Genomic DNA, 19,318 nt, shown 5'->3' with positions numbered 1-19,318 from the left:
CTCAGGCACAGCATGAGCCCGAGTCGAGTATTAAACTTCCTAATGACTAATGTTGGCTTCTGTTTTTTTCTGCCTGCAGTTCGAGGCCAGGACGACCGCCCAAGAGGCTGCAGAGTGTGACAGAGGGCGGGACTCACCACATGCTGCCCCACAGCGGGCTGATACACGCTGGGATCATGCCTCCTGCAGGTGACCACCCAGGCCTCACCACGCACACACAGTACATATGTAGGCGTGTGCACACGTGTGCTGGAGAAACAATATCACGCAGAGACACTGAAATAACACAGAGAGGAATCATTTCTCATGCAATATGAATATAACCCAAAGCATTTAAGAAAATAACAGAGCACAGCCGGTACTGGAATTTTGGGGACGATGCTGAAACCAACATCCGGGAATAAAAAAGAAACTGTGATATTGCATGAAGCAAGAATATCTGATGTTATATCAGTGTTACCTTATATGTGGTTATAAAACATGTTTGGGAAAAAGGTTCTTAGGTAATGTAGATGTAGATGTTTTACAGTTTATTAATTAACTTTAATGTCCAAAATGACATCGGAACAGTGAAACGCTAAACATCATCTGGAATTTAATAAATATTATTATCCCAACCATCATTTTTTTTTTATTATATGCAGAAAAATTTAATAAATAAATTAGCACATATTGGACAGCACAAATATTGGAGACCACTTTATCAGTAGTGCCCAAAAAATACTTTGCTGTATTTAGATAATTTAAGTTAATTTTGACAGATTCTAGTTCCTTACTCTCTGCTTTGGTAACCCTCTACAATCACTATTTAAAATGTTATGATTAATTAGTTATTTGAAAAATAAGAAATAGTACATTTTTGCAACTTTATTGTGATCATCCAAATAATGTGTAAGGTGAACCACACATCATTTATTAACAACTTACGGAGTATTGCAAACATCAGCTGCAACTTTACAATAAACATTTGCTTATAAATGGTTTGAAGAGCATTTAACAGTAAACTAATTATTAACTAAAGTTTAACAGCACATTTCTAATTTATTGCCTCTATTGTGCTTCTTATACTTTTATCGTCTCCATAATCACAGAGACTCAAACAATGTGGTGCCCTCACTCTGCATATGAATAAAGCAAATCAATATACGGAAGATTCTTTTCCTTTGCACGTCTAAGGAGGCCAATTAAAGCATCCGCTCAGTGTTATAGTCACACCCTCATCAATGATGATGATCAGCCAGCGACGCATCAGAGCCTGTGGTTCAACCAGATGGCATTTTAGGAACATAAAGTTGAAACGAGGGGAAGGAGGGAATAGGAAAGTAGTGAACGCTCATGTGCAGCAGTTGAATGATTGAAATTGAAATTTATCAGAGTAAATTTAGCAAAAAAAAAAAGAAATACGCACAGCAAAAAAATATTTTACTCCTTTTAATAAAGATTTTAACCCAATTATATGTATCATTGAACATAAATCATTGACATCTGCTATTGTCAATGATTTAGCTACTACCTACAAAAAGAGACAATTAGATAATTTGTAAAAGACTTAAAAGTCAGTTAGGCGCTGTTCATTGCAGAAAACGTTTTGAATTGCACATTTATTCCATTAATACTGCCCTTAAACCACTGTCACTGTTACAAATATACTGTCATATAGGTGTAGCAAAGTGAAAAAACACTATTTTCAAATAATTCAAAGTAAATCACGATATGATTATTTTTCAACAAAAAATATAGTTTAATCTTTAAAAAAAAGAAACAAACCAGAATCACATTAAACTTTAAAAACATCTTTCCATCCGGTTCACCTGCCAGTGTGTCCTGTATTAAAGATTCATTACAAGGGGGAAGCCGCTATCCCTTTTCACAAGATTTTCATAAGGTCAGGGTTTGTATTCTTCACAACAGAACAGGAGTCACGGTAGAAGTCCCTGTTTTGGCTCCAAGAGCGAATTAGTGTCATCTTGTTTGCTTCAGCCCTCGGAGGAGCTGTTGGTAAAGTTCAAATCTTCTTTTCTTTTCAAGCTGTGGGAGGGTGAAAAGCAACGACCTGGCAATGTGCTGCGTTACCCAATCAGCTTAATGAAAGAAGAGGTCGCTTATGAGAAACGTACAAGATGGCGCGGCCGTCTACTTTTCCCGCAGACCCTCATAATGACACATTTTAGCCATCATCGATAGTTTGAGGAGGCTGAGTTCTGGGAGGCGACCTGCGTGTTGATTAATGAAATTAGCATAGACGCTGCTGACACGCGCGAAACAACTCCTCTAAGTTGCAAGTCGGTCTTTTTACTTGCATTATAAATACACAAAGGCCTCGTTGAGCAACATTTATCATCTTCAGGCCAATTTCAGAATATCCTTAAAAAAAATTTCATAAAAACACAAGCAGGATTGGAAATATGTTTATTTTTTTGTGTTTTGTAAAACCCATTCATTGTCTCTTCAAGGAGGAAATTAAGTTTTGGGATGATTCAACTATTTTTTGGTGAAAACACGAGCGAAAATGTGTGAAAGTCTGTTATTTGTAATGTCAGAGTCTGTCTTAGTCAACTGCCCGCTAAAGGCCAAAGTGCTGCTTGTTCTTGTCATAAACAGTTGTGTGTTTGAGTCCCTGTCGCGGTGTGTTTGTGCGTGTGTGTGCGTGCGTGTGCGTGCACAGCACATAGAAAGGCAGAAAAGTAATTGTTGGCACCTCGCCGCTCTCAAAGTTGCCCTTGGCTTTGTGCTCTTCACTGCAACCTGATCTTTTCATTCCCCGCCTCAAAAGAAGCCATTTTCTGTTAGCGCCGCTTCCTCTCACTGTTCAAAGGTGCTTGAGTGTGTCTGAGTGTGTGAGTGCGCATGTGTGTGTTGTGTACGCGTCGAGTGTTCAAGAGCATCTTTCTCAGTGGGAAAAGAGTCTTTTTCCACCAAAGGAGAGGGCACGGCGGCAATGTCAGCACCACTGATTAGAACTGGCCACATGAGAGGGGGGGAAAGAGGCAGAGAGAGGGAGGACATTTGAGCGTAAAAGGCAGGGGAAATCTTTGATGTGATCCTCCTTAGTCTCTCTTTCTCGCCCTCTTGCACTCGCACACACACACGCGCAACACGGTGGCTTATGTCCCGCTGTGATGCTGACATTTGAAAAGGTAAAGTAAGGAGAGGGGATGGGAGGAGAGCAGGAAGGGAGAGACGAGGGAGAAGATGAGAAGAAAAGGAGCAATTTGTTGTGGTTGTCTTGGACAGACAGACGGTTCGCCTCAGACAACCGTTGTGTAAGAAAAGAAAGGGGGAAAAAAAAAAAACCCCAAGACACTCGGCAGCTCAGTTTGTTGCAAATGTTTTCGATGTATCCAGCGTCAGGAAATTAAGACTTATGGTTTGTTTGCATTTCCCCCCGGTGGTGTTTGCACAGCGGCACGGTTTGTCCAACTTTAATAATTCACCGTGTTTGTCTGAATTAGTGCATGAGATATTTAATTTTCTGCAGGCACAAGACAGAGTTTTAAAGGTTGCTCGGCGGGTCAAACTACCCTCTGAGGTTCAGGACACAAATTAAAACGCGGCTCGGCCCTCCTGCCACGTTTTGTCACTCTCCATTTCGTATCGTGCGACAGTGCGCAACCCCTATTAAGAAGTATCTTAGCTTTTTTCCTCCTAATTTATACTGATAAGGAAACACTTTCTGGCTTAAAGGTGGAGCTGCTGCTGAAGACGCTGAGTGTCGTCCTGTGTGCTCTGCTGTGGGATGTGATGTCCCTGTGTGGGAGAGATGAATGTCCTGGCTTGTTCCTATCACCGCTGATTCCCTGGCAGACTAAATGGCCAGTGCAGCGGTGCAGTCAGAATGAATGGCTGGCCTCTGTCTTCCCCTGACAACCTCCTGCCTACCCACTGCTCTAATCCTCCACCGGGGCCATTGATCTGGCTCTTATTGATTCCTTCTCTTTCTTTCGTTCCGTCTTTTTTTCTCCCTCTCTATATCTGTCTGTCTCTCCGTCTCAGATCTGTCTGCCCTGGCCAAGAAGATCAAGCTGGAGGCGATGGCCAGTTATCACAGCAACCAACATCATGGCGGGCCAAACGGAGAGAACGGTGACCACAACCACTCACTAGGTGAGTCGTCCCGTCAAACACACACGCACACACGTGTGGGAGAATGTGAAATGTTTAATTACAGTCGTATGACACGTCGCGCGGGTTGTTGTTTGTACACATTTTGCGATGCCAAGTCGATACAACTCGAGCAGCTGTGTTTATGTGCGGCAGCTGAAGCTCGCTGATTAAAACCAGGATGTGACATCACATCTGCTGCTTGTGTGTTTCCTCCGAGAGGCTGCGAGCGAATAAAAACAAACTGCAGCAGCGATGAGTCAGTTTCTTCAGATGGAATCAGAAAAAGACATCCGGGGCAGGTAATCCAAATCCTCAAAGCATCAGGAGCAGATGTTTTTGTCTACCATTTTTATTTATTTTTTTTCATTTCCTTCACGATAAAAAGTTGATTATTTACGTCAGCTTCTGGCTTGTGGGAGGTGGGATTCTATAACATGTTGGTCATCTGCTCCATGGCCTCAATGGGTTGCCGCCAGATCATTAGTACATATTAGTCATCACATCAAGAGAGTGTAGACCCCGAACCGGCTCTGTTACTCATGCTCAACATGGTGTTGGCCTGTCATACTGAGTAACACCACCTCAGGATTTACTGGAACAGAGTCCTCGCTTTTCAGAGCTGAGTAAGCCGTGTTCTCATTTACAGCTAAGTCCCTTTGTCCCTGGAAAGCACCGAATCACTTCATTTTGGAGTTGAATCCCTAACATGTGCAGGTATCTTCTTTTTATGTTTTTTTGTAGTCATACGTTTCCTCCTCCCTCCGTACGTTGGCTCCTGGCTTTGCAGCGAAAGGAGAGCAGCCAGCGAAAGTGGAGCACCATCTCACACACACACAAACACACACACACACACACACACACCGGGATGATAGAGAGATGAATAAGATGAGAGGCTGAAGCCAAATCAATAGTCTTCTCTCTAATTCACTATCCTGAATGCAAACGACAAATGCTGGACAATCGATGGCGGAACGGACGCACGCACGCACACGCGCGCACTCAAACGCGGACACGCACACAAAAAGGGGGAAAAAAATCAGACGCACCGCCCCCACTGTTATCGACAGGTTAAAGCGACATCAGTGTGTTTAGACAGATGACAGGGCTTATGGAGGCCTGTGTGGAATACGCTATCAACCTGTAACACACACACACACACACACACACACACACACACACATACACTCTCCTGTGGCTGCAAGGCTTTAGGACAGAAATGAAAAAACAAGAGTGTGTCCTTGTGCTCTGCAGAAATTCAAAGGACACATATGCACGTGTGACATGTTTGTATGTAACGTGTGGTATTTGGTTTTCGATGAATCCACTGGTCATTTAATCAGATTCTTCTTTGTTGTCATTGTACCCAGCTACAAATAAACTTTGTTTGGGTCCTCTCTGTTAATTTGATGAAAAGACATGTAAATGGAACAGAATATAGAATATAGACAACTGAATAAAAGCTAATAAAATGAATGAAATAATAGATAAGGAAAAGCAAGGTGTGAGTCCACGGCTATATATTTTTTTCAGAATACTCATCACAATTCCCCAGAGTGACATCGTTAAGGTGTTTTTTTAATCCTAAACCCAAAGATTCCTCATTTATTATCATAAATGACAAAGAAAAGCAGTAAATCATTATATTTAAGAAGCTAGACGCCCAATCCTTTGACCTTTTATGCGTTGTAGATATAAACACTCAGGGTTTTAATTTCTAATCCAAAACTCCACAGTGCCCCTTTAATCTATTAATCGACTGATCGCTGCATCTCTATTATAAGCCCACCTGTTTTTTGCCGTCGTCTCTTTCTTGTGTGTTTGTGTAGTAAATCTTTGTCTTTACCCGTGTCTGTAAACACTCCCAGTCTTAAGCATTGTTTACCACTGTATACTCTCAGTTACGACTGCCAGCATCTGTGCGCAGTTAGGTGGCATGGTTACCACCAGCCATTATAAACCTGTAAAGCTTAATCACTGTTAATGATAGAGTCAAGTGGAAACACACACACAGACAAAGAGCGCGGGCATACATACACACATAAGCACAGTGTGTGTTTTTTCCATACCGCCACCCACGGCCTTATGGGAAGGATGGGCCCCTACCAGAGCTCTAACCACTACAAAGGCAATCTCGGATTACACACACGCACACACTCACAAATGCTGAGTGTGACACCTTATGGGCCGCGGAAGAGCAGGGAGCAGCCATTTCTGCATTTAACAAGATCTTCTGGGAAATTTACAGTAACTGTTTGTTTACAGTAATGGTTTGTTTGGATAAACATAAGAGAGGCACTTTGACTTTTGATGTTTTTAATGAAACATAAGAGAGAGTGATGGGAGGGCAGAGAGGTAGGGGGAGAAAAACAGCGTTGAGAAGAAAGAAAGAGAGGGAATGAGAGTGAAAATGAAATTATGAAGGGGGGGGGGGGTTGGGGTTTTGGAGGGGGAGGAGGGGGTGAGCGACAGAAAAAAGTGGAGCGCTGGTCTCCAACCAAGGCTTAATATTTGGAGTTGGCTGCTAGTTGATTGTCGGAGCATCTGGTTATTTAGCTCCATTCAGACAGATCTTTTGTTTGGATTGGTTTCTGCTCTGGGCAAGTGAGAGACTAATCTGCCAAATGCACAAAGCACCGCACATATGTCCAGCGAGCCCGACTCGTAAAGTCAACGCCTCACTCTTTATTTCTTACTTTGCCTTTTCTTTCTCCTTTTTTTCCCCCCCTCTTTCTTTCCTTCCCCTCCGCTATTTGTTCTATTTCATCTCTCCTCTTTGGATAGCCTTTTTTTGTTTCCATGCACTCGTTCTATTATTTGTGACAATTGTGTGGAATAGAGTCCAAGATTTTTTCCTTTGTGTTTATAATTACCCGGCGTGCATTGCTGGCCCAGCACCAGGACTGCCATCAGCTTCTTTTGTTCCACTTCCTCCCTGTGTTTCTTTTGTTTTTGTTTTTCCCTTTTATTAAATGATAAATATTTATGTCATTTTCTCCCCCCTCAACAGGATTGTTTGTTTCATGAATAGAGGGACCGCGACAACCCACTAGGGTGCTGTTGAGAGGAAGGATTTTGTTTAAAGATAGTGGATGCTTGTCTTAAATAGAGGAGTGCGAACAACAGATTGGCCGAGATAATAAGAGTTTGGTTTGAACCGTGTTGGATTATCGTCAAGAACACCGGGGCATTGAAGGAAAAGTTCGCCAGTTTGTCTTAATTCCAAAGGGGCTGAATTGTGCTTTTGCAGGTGATGCTCACGAAACGCGTTTTTCGGCGTTGCAGCAACACATCCAGGCCATCGCTATCCTTACAATCTTTGTGCTGTAATGAGCAGAACAAGTGTATCTCAGTCATGTCTTCTCCCTCCTGCGCTCATCTTTTTCCACACTCGGCGTCCCACGAGGCGCACATGCTGGCGTATTTTGGAGTCGTGGTTTTAGAAGCAGAGCAGTCATCCAGGTGATATTGACATCGAAGCGGAATGATATCGGTGTCCAGTTTCAGTCCTGTCATCCAGAGACGCTGTGTGTTTCCAGTTCAGTTCACACACCAGTGAGCGGAGGAAGGCCTTTAAGTTGTGATGGATAAATACAAGTGAAGCAGAATGGCTGAGACATGTTTCATGTCGGGTGTGTGTATGGTGATGGCCTTTAAACAGAGCTGCTGGGCCGACCTTTGCCGTATATGAAAAGCGACACCCCCTTACTGTACTCTACTGTACTGTCTCTGCTTAATACATCTCTATTTCATTCTGTTCTCCCCCCCACCAGTTCTGGATCAGTTGCCCTTCATGATGATGTCACATCCTCTGATCCCTGCCAGCCTGGCGCCGGCCTCCGTTTCCATGGCCATGGGCCAGATGAACCGACTGAACACGTTGGCAAGCATGGCCAATGTGGCGCATCTCCACGCCAAGCCCCCTGCCAGGGCTCCCACCTCCGTCATTAAGGTGAACTCAGAGGCCCATCAGCCCGGTGGAGCTGACCACCAGCCAGCTTCAGTCCACGTGACACTTAGGAACTCATGATATTAAAATTAGAGCTTTAGCTACATAGATGTGTTGTTCCTTAATTTCCCAAACTTGGTTTTAACTTTATAATTTCAAGATGACTCAATATTTTGATCATTTACAGAAATTAGAATCAAGTTTCTATCTCTCTTTCATCCAATGGTTATGGCTCTAAACCGGTAATTGTCTACTGATGGATATCCAACTTCTGGATCACTACCAGAATGTAATCAGTTGTTCCTTCCACAAACATATCTATTAATACATTTTTGAAGATATCCTGTATACAGACAGAAACTCCAGCCTTCCTGGCCAAGTTGGTCACTTTGCTTCAAAACAGGCCTGTGATTTAGTTGCTTCACTTTTAAGATTGATTGGAGGAGTGTTGGACGGGTTGTGTATTGGCAAAAATGTTATGTAGTGTCAGTCCTCGCAAAGTATTACAGCATGTGTTCTTCAATCAGAGGAAGTACTGTCATAATTTTAATGATGCAGACCATTGTGTTCCAAACCTCGGGCCACGTCCCAAAGATGGTTTATGACACTTATTGAAACAAGCAACACATTTTTCCTGTAAACAGCAAATGCAACATCATGTTTTATGTACTAGCTTTTCCAAGAGTATAATTTTCTTGATAAGTGGATACATCTGTTTACAAAGCCAAAACACAGCTACATAGATAAAAATTGGATGTTTTTTTATGTTTTATTGTAATGAATAAATAATTATGCCAGGAAAATGTAGAATTTTGTGAAAATATCTTTGTTTTAGAACCAGACGTCGCTTTATGTACAGTTACGGATGAGGACAACCACAGCAAGAAAGCTATATCACTCTAACGATCAAGATAGCTGCAGATTATTAAGCCATACTTTTCTTACGATTTTGTCCCGATAATCTTTTTTTGGTCGCTTTGGCAGGAGCGAGTGCGCGACAGTCCCTCCCCTTCCCCCTCATTGGAGGAAGCTCAGATGTCGTCCAATCACAGCAGCAGTGTGTCGAGTTCACCGTCTCACACAGAGCGCACTGCAGAAACCACACGTACGTACTCAGCTGTGAGATCTGCCCAGGTGGCGGACGGACACCTTGGCTGTAACAAAACCTGTGAGCGATTTTTACGAGTTCTAATCATTTAAACTTTTTATTTCCCCCTCCAGACCCACAGGACAACGGGCTGTCATCAAGTCACAGTGTGTTGGGGCATTCCCCCGGTGTGGTGCAGGGAGGCCGAGATACAGATGTGGAGCACAGCAAGGAGAACAAGAGGGGCCACACTGACAGAGGTATTAATGTTTGTATAGCTCGGGTCAGCATTGGGTTAACAGAAACAAATTAAGATCTTTTATTGTGTATTTAGGTGTCTTATTTTAGAAGTGATTTACACATTTATTGAATGACAATGTCAGTCTCACTCCAAAGGTCAAGTTCTTGCTGTTTTTCAAAAAATGTCTTGTTGTGGTCATTAATCATTCAATGATTATTCATGAGTAATGATTATTTCCTGGACAAATCAATTTCCTTTACCCAAAGTCTGTCAATACAGTCCAACAAGCACTCAGCTTCCGTCCAATCCATCCGTCTTTGTCATCATTTATACTCACACTTGTGGCGATGGCTTATTTAACGCTATCTGTTTTAAGAAAGCGAAAGGCTTTCCAACGGTTTGACAGGGAAGAGATCTCACAGTAACAGGTCGATAAGGATTCACAGTCTCGCCACTTCTCTCCTCCTCCTCTCCTCCTCGCTGTCGGTGGCCCCCCTCGGCTTCCAGCAGAGAGCAAAGACAAATAATTCTGCAAAACAGGGCTCCATTAGACCAGGAAGCAGTGTTACATTAGCGAGCCATTTGCCGGGCCGCGGCCTAACGAGCCAGGCGGCCTCCCGCGCTCTCAGCTGGACCTCATCTGCATAACGACCGCCTCCCTGTCGTTAGGGCCCGCGTTGCCACGGCGCTGCAACGTCAGTTGTTTGGTTCTCTCTGTCAGGGAGGTTTGCATTAGCTTAATGAGGACTGCTCAAGGACAAACAGTCAGCAGAAATCCACAGCGAGAGACAGGGAGAGAGAAGCTGAGAGTTTGTATGTGTGTGCACGCGCCCTGTGTAAATGTATTCTAATACTGAATCACATTATTCGGTAATCGAATCTAAAAATCACAAAGGCCTCCTAGGTAAGGTTTCAGACGCTGTCAGGTATCTGTGAACATATTGACAAAGCAGTGATGGCACCAGCAACGTGAATGCCATGCATCACACATCGCATTTATGCAATTGATTTCCAATTGATTTTGCTGCATGCAAATGAAACTCATGTACATTTGCTGGATTGCAGGCTTTTGTACTTGACCTACAACATCACAGAATGGGTTTATTGTGGATTGAGCGGAGTTTCAAAGAGCACCCCGCCGCTGTCACTCCATCAATCTATTGTATGATAATCTCTGAGTGTGTATGTGAGTCAGTTTTGGCTGTGTGTGCTGTTTCAGTGGTCTTTGAACAACGTATCCATGCAGCAAAGATCAGAGGCCATCCCTGACACCTCACTCCCATTAACCAAACATCAGCAGAATTTTATTCTCTCTCTGTCTCCCTCTTTCTCTTCCTCCCTCCCTCCCTCCCTCCCTTTCTCTTCCGCTGACTGGCAGTCTTCACGTGGTGAAGTTCATTAGCCCTGGGGACGGGTGGGAGAGGAATAAGAGAGATGAAGTTGGGAGAAAAGAGAAAAACAGACAGTGACCTTGGTTAGGGAGATGGGTAAATGATCAAACGAGCTGGCAGCTGTGTGTGTGTGTGTGTGTTAGTGTGTGTCTGTGTGTATTTATGGCAAACGTGTGTGTGAGTGTGAGTGTGAGGTAAAGTAGGCGTAAAACAGTAACTCAATAAAGGATCAGTCACATCCAAGGAGCCTGGGGAGCCCACGCTGCTGACTGCGCACTTCAGCGGCTACGAATGTGTGTGTGCGTCTGTATGTGAGCCACGGGAGTGTAGTTGGATGCCCTCCGCTGAGCTCGCCAGCACCTGCTAATTACCTTTCTCTACAGAGCAATGCTTTTAGCAAGAAAGAGGGAGAAAGAGGAGGGGGGGGGGGGGTATTGCTTCTCATCTGTGAAACACCTTGAATGTGACAGTTGCCAAGACATGAGGCCGAGGCGGAGAAGGGGAGGTGGGTGGATTTGGAGCAGAGGATGCTGTGGTCAGCTAAGTGGAGAAAACACTGTCATTTGTCACAGACAGAGAAAAGTGCCAGATATCACATCGCACGTTCGCACTCGTCTCTGCTCCAATAACCGCCCGGACTCCCAGGACGTCTTCGTCCTCAGTGGCTCGGATGACAGTCAACGGATGAAGTGAGCAACTGCCTGATGTTGGGGGGGGGGGAAAAAATGCAGAAAATGGCTAATCTTCATCTCCCCCACTGTCACGAATCGGGAACACGCAGTTCTCAGGTTTACAAACAGATGGTCATCCATAATGCAGCTTCTTAGCTGTTTTTAGGGGAGATGTCAAGCTGTGATGCATTATCAATAGGCAGTGTGCCATCTAATAAAGGGTAACCACATTTTCAAAAGCCCAAACCAGGACTTCTGCGTATGTCTACATGCAGACAGTAATTAGTGTACACACCTATTTACTGTTGGGCTTGATATCTTTACAAGAAATTAAATAAATGTGTTAGTAAGCCATAAATTAGAGAACTGCGCTCACATACTGTCACTGGAACGAGGATCTGTTTGCTTATTTATAACAAACGCAACACCTGAAGTCTTGGAAACGGTATAATGAACAGGAAAGAGTTTGTACTGTGGACTGCACATATTTGTCAGTAACACAAGGAAAGACAGTGGATAAAGTTAAATGGCGCTTTTCAAAAGGGTACTTTCAAAGTAGAGGAAGGAGTGACGAAAGGGAAGAGAAATCTGTGTTGTTTCCACTGGAGTCGGACGCTCTGATTGTAAAAAACAAAACAAAACAAAAACATCCGTTAGATGAATGTAATGTCGTATAAAGAGGTCAGCAATGTATGAAAATATGAAAACAAAGCTTAAACACCACAGATTATAAAGTAATTTTACCCCCCCCAAAAACATGTGACTTTTATAAAATGTTCATTTTGACAATGACTTCATTTCAGAAAAGAAAGCAAGGCCCCCTACTGCACTGTATTCATACTGATTAAAGGATATCGCTCTGTGTTTTTCTTATTGTCAACAAAATCCAAGATCAGACTCAAACTAACAATGAGTAAGTCGACGTCTGAATACTTTCTGAATTACCTGCCCGGTCTGTGGCGCTCATCTGTTCCTACTGAAGACGTAAATCTTTAAAAACAGATCACGAATATGTACTTTGATTTTTTTAATAAGGTTTTTCCTGAAACGGGGAGCTGTAGGTTTTAAGACCAAACGTTTAGATATCGGACAGATGTATGTGGGGAAAAAACTACAATGCCCATGTTCTGACTAGTGAGGCACTGCAACCCAGTGCAGCAGTGTGGGTGGTTGAGGTGTTTTTAAACAGTAATTTAAAGGGACAGTTCACCCCAAAATCAAGAATGCATATTTTCCTAGTACCTGTAGTGCAATTTATCCATCTTGATCGTTAGAGTTTTGGAGATATCGTAAAGATGTCCGCCTTCTCTCATATATAATGGAACTACATGGCAGTCTTGTGCAATTTGGATTAAATTAATATATATACGAGGGACAACCCTCAGCTGTATGAGGCTGTGACCACCCAGAACATACTTTGTAGTTGGATAAATTCAAAGTTGACTCTGATCTTTTCCTCGGTTTGTTCACAATGAGGAAATGTTTGCTAATGGAATCTGTAAGCCCTTTGTACTAAACCGATTCAACCGGAAGAAAATTGACCTTACTGATTATACATCAAAATGTCTTTCTCTCCCCTCCAGATAACAGCTCCTTGGCCGCTCACACAACCAGGGAGAGCTGTGATCGACAAGTCTACCAGAAACCCCCGTCAGGCAGGGAGAGCTGTGAGAGGGTATCTTACCCTGCAGGACAGAAGCTCCCAGCAGGTCTCCACCACACTCCCTTCATCTTCCCGGAAGGCTTGTCCTCCATAGAGACCCTGCTCACGAACATCCAGGTGAGGCTCTGCCGGGGCTTTATTATTATCATACTCGGAGATTTATAGGGAGGGAGATGAGCCACTCTTTGGGATTTCCTGAAACGAGAAATAAGCAGACGAGGCAGACGTTTAGGATGTGCGGTAATTGCGGAGGGCGTGTGCCGACCTGCCTCTCAGATTTTACATCGTCTTTGTTACGGCAGAGTCACGATAAAAGAAAGCGCTCTCTGGCTGGGAGAACATGTTTTTAACCTCATCTAACCCTGATGTGACGGCAGAAATCATGATTCATGAGTAAATCCAGGAAATTTACACCTGAGTAAAACGTTGCCCGAAGGAAGAGTCAATGTCTTTGTGATCTTTCTGCTCTTACATTGATGTGGTTTCACATTCTCTCTTTTTTATACACCGGCTCATTTTGAATCAATCTAACCTTGAAAGTTTAGCATCACGCTGCCTTTGTTAAAGTGCCAGGAACAACAGAAATATTTACTCAGGATCAGACGATTAGGTGAAGTCAGGGATCTCATTCCCCCTGGCTTTAGTTCAGCGTATAACCTGTTGATGTGCGCCTGTGTGTCTCCAAGCAGGGTCTGCTGAGGGTTGCCATAGAGAACGCACGGGCGCAGGAGAAGCAGGACCAGCTGGAGAGGACGGAGCTGAAGATGGAGCTGGTCCGAGAGAGGGAGCTCAGGGAGACCTTGGAGAGACAGCTTAGCCTGGAGCAGAAAAACAGAGGTAGACTGCACTGCATCAAGAATTACATGCAGCATCTTGGGAGAAAGCAACCCGGTAGACTTTTACAGACACAGCAAAATAAACCCACAGCTTATTCACCCTGCAGAGGTAAATAACTTCGAACTTAAAGTTTGGCACGCTCAAAAAGAAGCTGTGACAGACACACGGCGAGAGAACGTGTCAATCAGAGCACAGTTAGATGAAGTCACACCCGAGGGACACATTTATAACTCCTGTTGGATTTCATCCCAAATTCTTAAATTAATATCGCGTTCAACCACACCAACACAACTAGACATGTCCATAAAAACTCCCTGGAAAGATCCCTGAAGTTTAAAGCGGTTATCACCAGACGGATCAGCAGACAGGAGGCTCCTGCTGTCTGTGCGTTGATAAGCAGACAGGAACATCTCTTCATGGAGTTCTCTGTCAAACTCGGATAAAGTCGGCAGGGATATCAGAAAATGTCAAGAGCGAGGGAAGGAGAGACGTGGGTCACTGACCAAACACTCTCTAACAGTGATTACTGTTGGAATACAGAGCTATTTAACACTTGTTTTAATAAAACTATATCCATTAGAGCAGCTTTAAAGTTTAAAAAAAAAATTTCATCAAGCAACATTTGACATTAGGAAGACATTTTACTGCAAATTAGGTCAACATGTGATTTAAATGTTTATATTATTAAAATGACATTAATGCATTTAACTGACGGGTATTTTGCTAATGGCTAACTACTGATGATGGTAACAGTTAATCATCCCTGAACACAACAACCACTCAAACCTCATGATATCTTCACAGTCCCTCAAATCTCTTGGGGTAAAGATCCAGGAAGGCCAATAAATAACTCAAAAAAAAAGTGGAAGCACCTGAATAATTCGATTGTAACCTTTTTTGACATCCTTTGTCATCTCTCCTTTCTCTTCTTCCTCGTCTTCTTCTTCTTCTTCTTCTTCTTCTTCTCCTTCTTCTTCTTCTTCTTCTTCTCCTTCTTCTTCTTCTTCTCCCTCTTCTCCATTTAGTTCTGATCCAGAAGCGCCTGAAGAAGGAAAAGAGGAATAAGAGGAGACTTCAGGAAGCCTTGGAGGAGGAGGTCAAACTCCGCGACCAGGCAGAGCACACCCTGCTGCACACTTCCAACGCACACACAGGTACACACACACACACACACACACACACACACAAACTCTTCCTTCATAAATGTTTCATTTCTGCTTTGACTCAGAATCGAGCTTAAAGCTAACACGGGCTCATTTTCGTATCGGATGTCGGCAAGCATTCAGCGCAACATCGCCTCTAATTAAGTGTCTTTACTAATTAACGACCCAACTACAGGCCATCAATCATCAGCAGCCCCTCCTCACACAGAATCCGTGACCCAGGACGTGGACGGGAGCAGCCACGATGCCAACAGGCTGGACACCAAGGCAACAGTACAAGGTACAGGCGTCCACATAACAAGCTGTGCTGCGAAAAACAGCCTTCGTATTCTGACCAGTAAGAGTGCTGTGCAATTATTAGACAGAAAAAAAACTGAAGTAGAAAAGCTGCTGTCACTGCGAAAATGCTCTGTCCCCAAGTGACAACTCAGAGGAGATTAAGACAAACAACCTCATTATAGATCTTTGATATTTTTATTTTCTTACCCTGTTATCCACGAGAGGGAAAGATAAATGTTAACGTCAAGCAGAAACATTAAACGTGATCTTTTAAAGGATAAGTTGGCCCCCCCAAAAAACATTGAGTGCTGCGGAATTCTCCAAAGCAACTCATGTAGATACAACATAGCAGCAGAACTCCTGAGTTATAGAGTTTGGTCTCATCAAGCGATGTCAAAAACAGCTTCAACACCTTCCGAAATAGTTTTGTAAATTCCAATCTGTTCCTTTCTTGGCAACAGGAAGCATCTCGTTGAGCCACCTCCCGAGACATGGTGGGCGATGGAGACTTCCAGTTTAGTGATATTAATTCTGTAGCTGCAGCCATGCCTGCCTCTGATGGCAAAGAGGGGCTCTTTTCTTGTCAGAGCAACCAAATAATGGCAAATTACACTCTGGCCAAGTTAGCTCCGTATCGCTTGGAAAACCAATTAAATATGTTACTCTACTACCAACGGACAATGCCAGAATAAGTGTGATACATTGTGTCACACATGGGAGAGACTGATTCAGATATCTTACCAAGACAGTTTTAGAGTAATGCAGTCTGTGTCAGACTTTTAGGTTTGAGTCCAGCTCTAGAAAAACATTTGTGGAGGCACCGCAACAAGTTCGTGGGCTTTATTTTACTTCTCAGCAGCGGTAAATACACTTATTATTTATTATTATTCTCATCAAAATGCCATTTTCTGTGTTTGGATTGTGAAATAAACTGTGATAAACCTTCTGCTGGGGATTTATTTAGTTCCTATTAACTGAGCTAGGACAACAGATTTCATTATTTCACCTACTCCCTCCTCCTGATGCTTAACTGACCGGTCTACTGGAAGGGTTTTCAAAGATTTCACATGGAGGCTGCTCCTGAGAAATTGAGCAAAATCAAATGAAGCGTGAGGCAGTTCACCGGGGCTGGCGTTTTAATGGAGACAAGCGTTTAATATATTTATTTTGCCAACATTATTGTCTTCAGCGGGACAGATTAATGAGAAAATCCCACATGCAACATCTTAAACAGACAGAAAAAGAAACGGCCGTGATCTGTAGCCTGGCCTCGTCAAACGAGTGCAATGGCTCCAGCCCACCTCTGCTCCGCGCCGTGCCAGGGCCGCCGTAGCAGACAGTGTGCTTGTTCAAAGGCAATTTTTAATTGAATGTCAGTGAAGCAAGAAGAGAACTGGCCACTAATTAACGGCTGTCTTAATTGTCCTCGTGACGAGTTTGTTTGGACATCATTTGCATAATTAACACCCAGTAATAAATCATTTAAAGGGGAATTGTCTGTCAGACAGCAGGGCAGGATGTGGTTCCTTTGTGCCAGGAAGTTTTATCGCCAAAAACAGGGATCAGGGGGCCGAAAAACACTTTCAACCGGGCCTTACTAAATAATGATCTTTTATTAATGATTTGGTCAAGGTTGTAGAAGACCTTGTTCAATATTTATGTATATGAATACATTAATATCACGCAGGATTTTTTTGTATTTTTTTTTTCCCCCAGTCCCTGTGGTCTACCATCTAAGAATCTGTCCTTTGTTGAAGGGACTTTGGATGTTTTTGTTTTATTAATCTGGATTTCTGTGCGGATTTCAGAGGGCAGAGTGTTCCTGCAGACCTCCGGGATGTACTGAGGACGAGACGGGAGGGACGGATTGGACGAGCAGAAAGAGCAGAGTGATGAACATTCCTCCTTTTTACGAGAAATACAATCGACAGGCGTGCTCAGCCGCGCGGTGGCATCTGAGATCAGACTCCCCCACATTTCAAAGGGTGACATTCGACCTCCTCCATTGTTCTCTTGTTTAATTTATTGCATTTATCACCGAATCTCGGGCCGTAGTGGGAACAGTACTTTATTCTGCTGGTGTGTTTGAACTGTGTTTCTTTCAATCGAGGTTCTTAGATCCCTAGACGAAGATGACCATAGTTGTTTTTTTTTGTCGGTCAGTGCTGTTTATCTGGACAACAAGTGATGGATTGAACTTGTAACAGAGTTGTGTACATATATATAGTCATCCTTTTTGTTATTATTATTATTATTATTATTATCAAAAAGAAAAAACATAATGGCATGTTGTACAGTCAGTAAATGACTTGTATTGTGTATGTTATGCAGTAGTGCAGTTTGACAATACAGACAATACAAATCCTTTTTATTAAAGTGTGTCTGTGCTTCTCTCTTTATTTCACAACTGATTGCGTCGTTCGTTTGATTGTTTATGTGCGTGCTAAGATGCGTTTATTGATTTCTATGAAATGTGGATTGATAATGTAGTTTAATTTGTGTGTTTTCTTGAGACAAAACAAAGCACTTCTGCATTCAGTCACCCCTTGAGACTTGTGTGTGTGTGTGTGTGTGTGTGTGTGTGTGTGCGGAGGAGGGGACGGTATATGTGAGGGTGTGACATTGATTCTTCTTGCTCCATCTCAAAAACATACACGTAAGTATCGACAGACAGACGGGGAGGTGGCGAGTGGGGTCACATGTAAGCCGTCCTGTAGTGAAACATGATGACGGTGCGCTCTCTCAATGCGGTCGCACCCTTTTTTTTTTTTTTTCTTTTTTTTTTTTTTACAATGTTTCCCCCCTCAGGAGGATAGAGAAGGTTGTCACTCGGCTCAATGAATAAATAAATAAGGAAAAGACAAAGAATCATGTAGAAAGCAAAGAACCGTGTGAAAGTTTGTGTCTGTTTTATCGTCTTTGCTTGCGGAATGTTAGCCGTGCAGGACGTGGAGCCGACTGGTTTTGAATTGAAGCCCTGCTAATGTCTGGTAATATGAATCAACTTGAATGGCACTCAGCAGAGTGCATACCTCCGCCAAGGCCCATTGGTCTCCTTTAATTCAATCAAAACTAATCCAGTATCAAATAAAACACGTTTAGATTGTAAATAGATCTGTTCTTTTATTCGGATAGGTGACAAATTGTAGTCGCTTGTAGATGATGGGCACAATGCTACTTAGCTTCACAGCTACACTTGTGTTAAGCTGACAAAAATGTAATGTTTAGGCAGCATTATTGACTTTTTTTACCACAAAATAACAGCTTTTAAAATCATTTTGATGGTTCAGTGTCTTGTAACAGGGTGAATGGTGTCTCTGTCTCAGCCACTCCAGCCCTCTATCACTTGTTTCTGCACTATTTAACTTGAGTGAGAGGGTGGGATCACAGCGTTACATACATGTGTACTTCAACATACACATTTTCGACACATAACATTGTCACACGGTAATGGGTTTTGTCTGCACTTAGCACCTACGTTACATCCGACAACGTGTTACACACCTGGGATTTGTATTTACAACAGTCTTGTTGCGCTCAGAAATTGTAGGGGGCGCCAAAACAAAATGCGAATTTCTGAATAATGTGTCTGTAAAGAATGGGGGGAGGAAAAAAAAAATCTGGATCTGTCCGTTTATCCGGATCTGCACCAAAAGTTAACGATGACTATTCTGGGCTGAGACAGACCCTCCATCCAAGTTTCCTGGCAACGCATTCTGTACTGTCTGTGTAATCCTGCCGACAAACCAACCGACCAACCAACAGACATACACAGGTTAAAACGTAACCTTCCTGGCAGAGGTAATTAAAGCTTCACTGATGTGTTTCTGCATACATTTAAGTGATATTTAAAAGCATTGTGAACTTCAGTCGAGAATGTTCTGGGCCATTGACGGCAAAACCACTAAGTGTTCCTCAACCGGTGCAGAGAGCTAA

The 19,318-nt window shown here is 43.1% G+C and overlaps 1 protein-coding gene across 3 annotated transcripts in view; it reads left to right on the top strand.

Annotated features, from left to right (window-relative positions):
- dachc (dachshund c) overlaps positions 1-17,761 on the top strand; it is a 25,590-nt gene extending 7,829 nt beyond the window's left edge. Inside the window, exons 2-11 of one of the 3 annotated variants that reach the window (XM_030442914.1) lie at positions 80-189; positions 3,994-4,104; positions 7,875-8,053; positions 9,035-9,155; positions 9,272-9,397; positions 13,024-13,220; positions 13,790-13,940; positions 14,966-15,094; positions 15,312-15,383; positions 17,191-17,761. In XM_030442914.1, coding sequence (XP_030298774.1) covers positions 80-189; positions 3,994-4,104; positions 7,875-8,053; positions 9,035-9,155; positions 9,272-9,397; positions 13,024-13,220; positions 13,790-13,940; positions 14,966-15,094; positions 15,312-15,383; positions 17,191-17,228 — 1,234 coding nt within the window. In that variant the 3' untranslated portion in view covers positions 17,229-17,761. Of the gene's footprint in view, positions 1-79; positions 190-3,993; positions 4,105-7,874; positions 8,054-9,034; positions 9,156-9,271; positions 9,398-13,023; positions 13,221-13,789; positions 13,941-14,965; positions 15,095-15,278; positions 15,384-17,190 lie in introns of all 3 variants that reach the window. The other 2 variants (XM_030442913.1, XM_030442912.1) reach the window with 2 other exon arrangements.
- Positions 17,762-19,318: the final 1,557 nt, after the last annotated feature.

The sequence above is a fragment of the Sparus aurata genome, chromosome 15 (assembly GCF_900880675.1).
Source record: "Sparus aurata chromosome 15, fSpaAur1.1, whole genome shotgun sequence".
In the NCBI taxonomy this organism is placed as follows: Eukaryota; Metazoa; Chordata; class Actinopteri; order Spariformes; family Sparidae; genus Sparus; species Sparus aurata.
The sequence above is the reverse complement of the archived record's forward strand: the minus strand, read 5'-3'. Positions and strand labels throughout refer to the sequence as shown.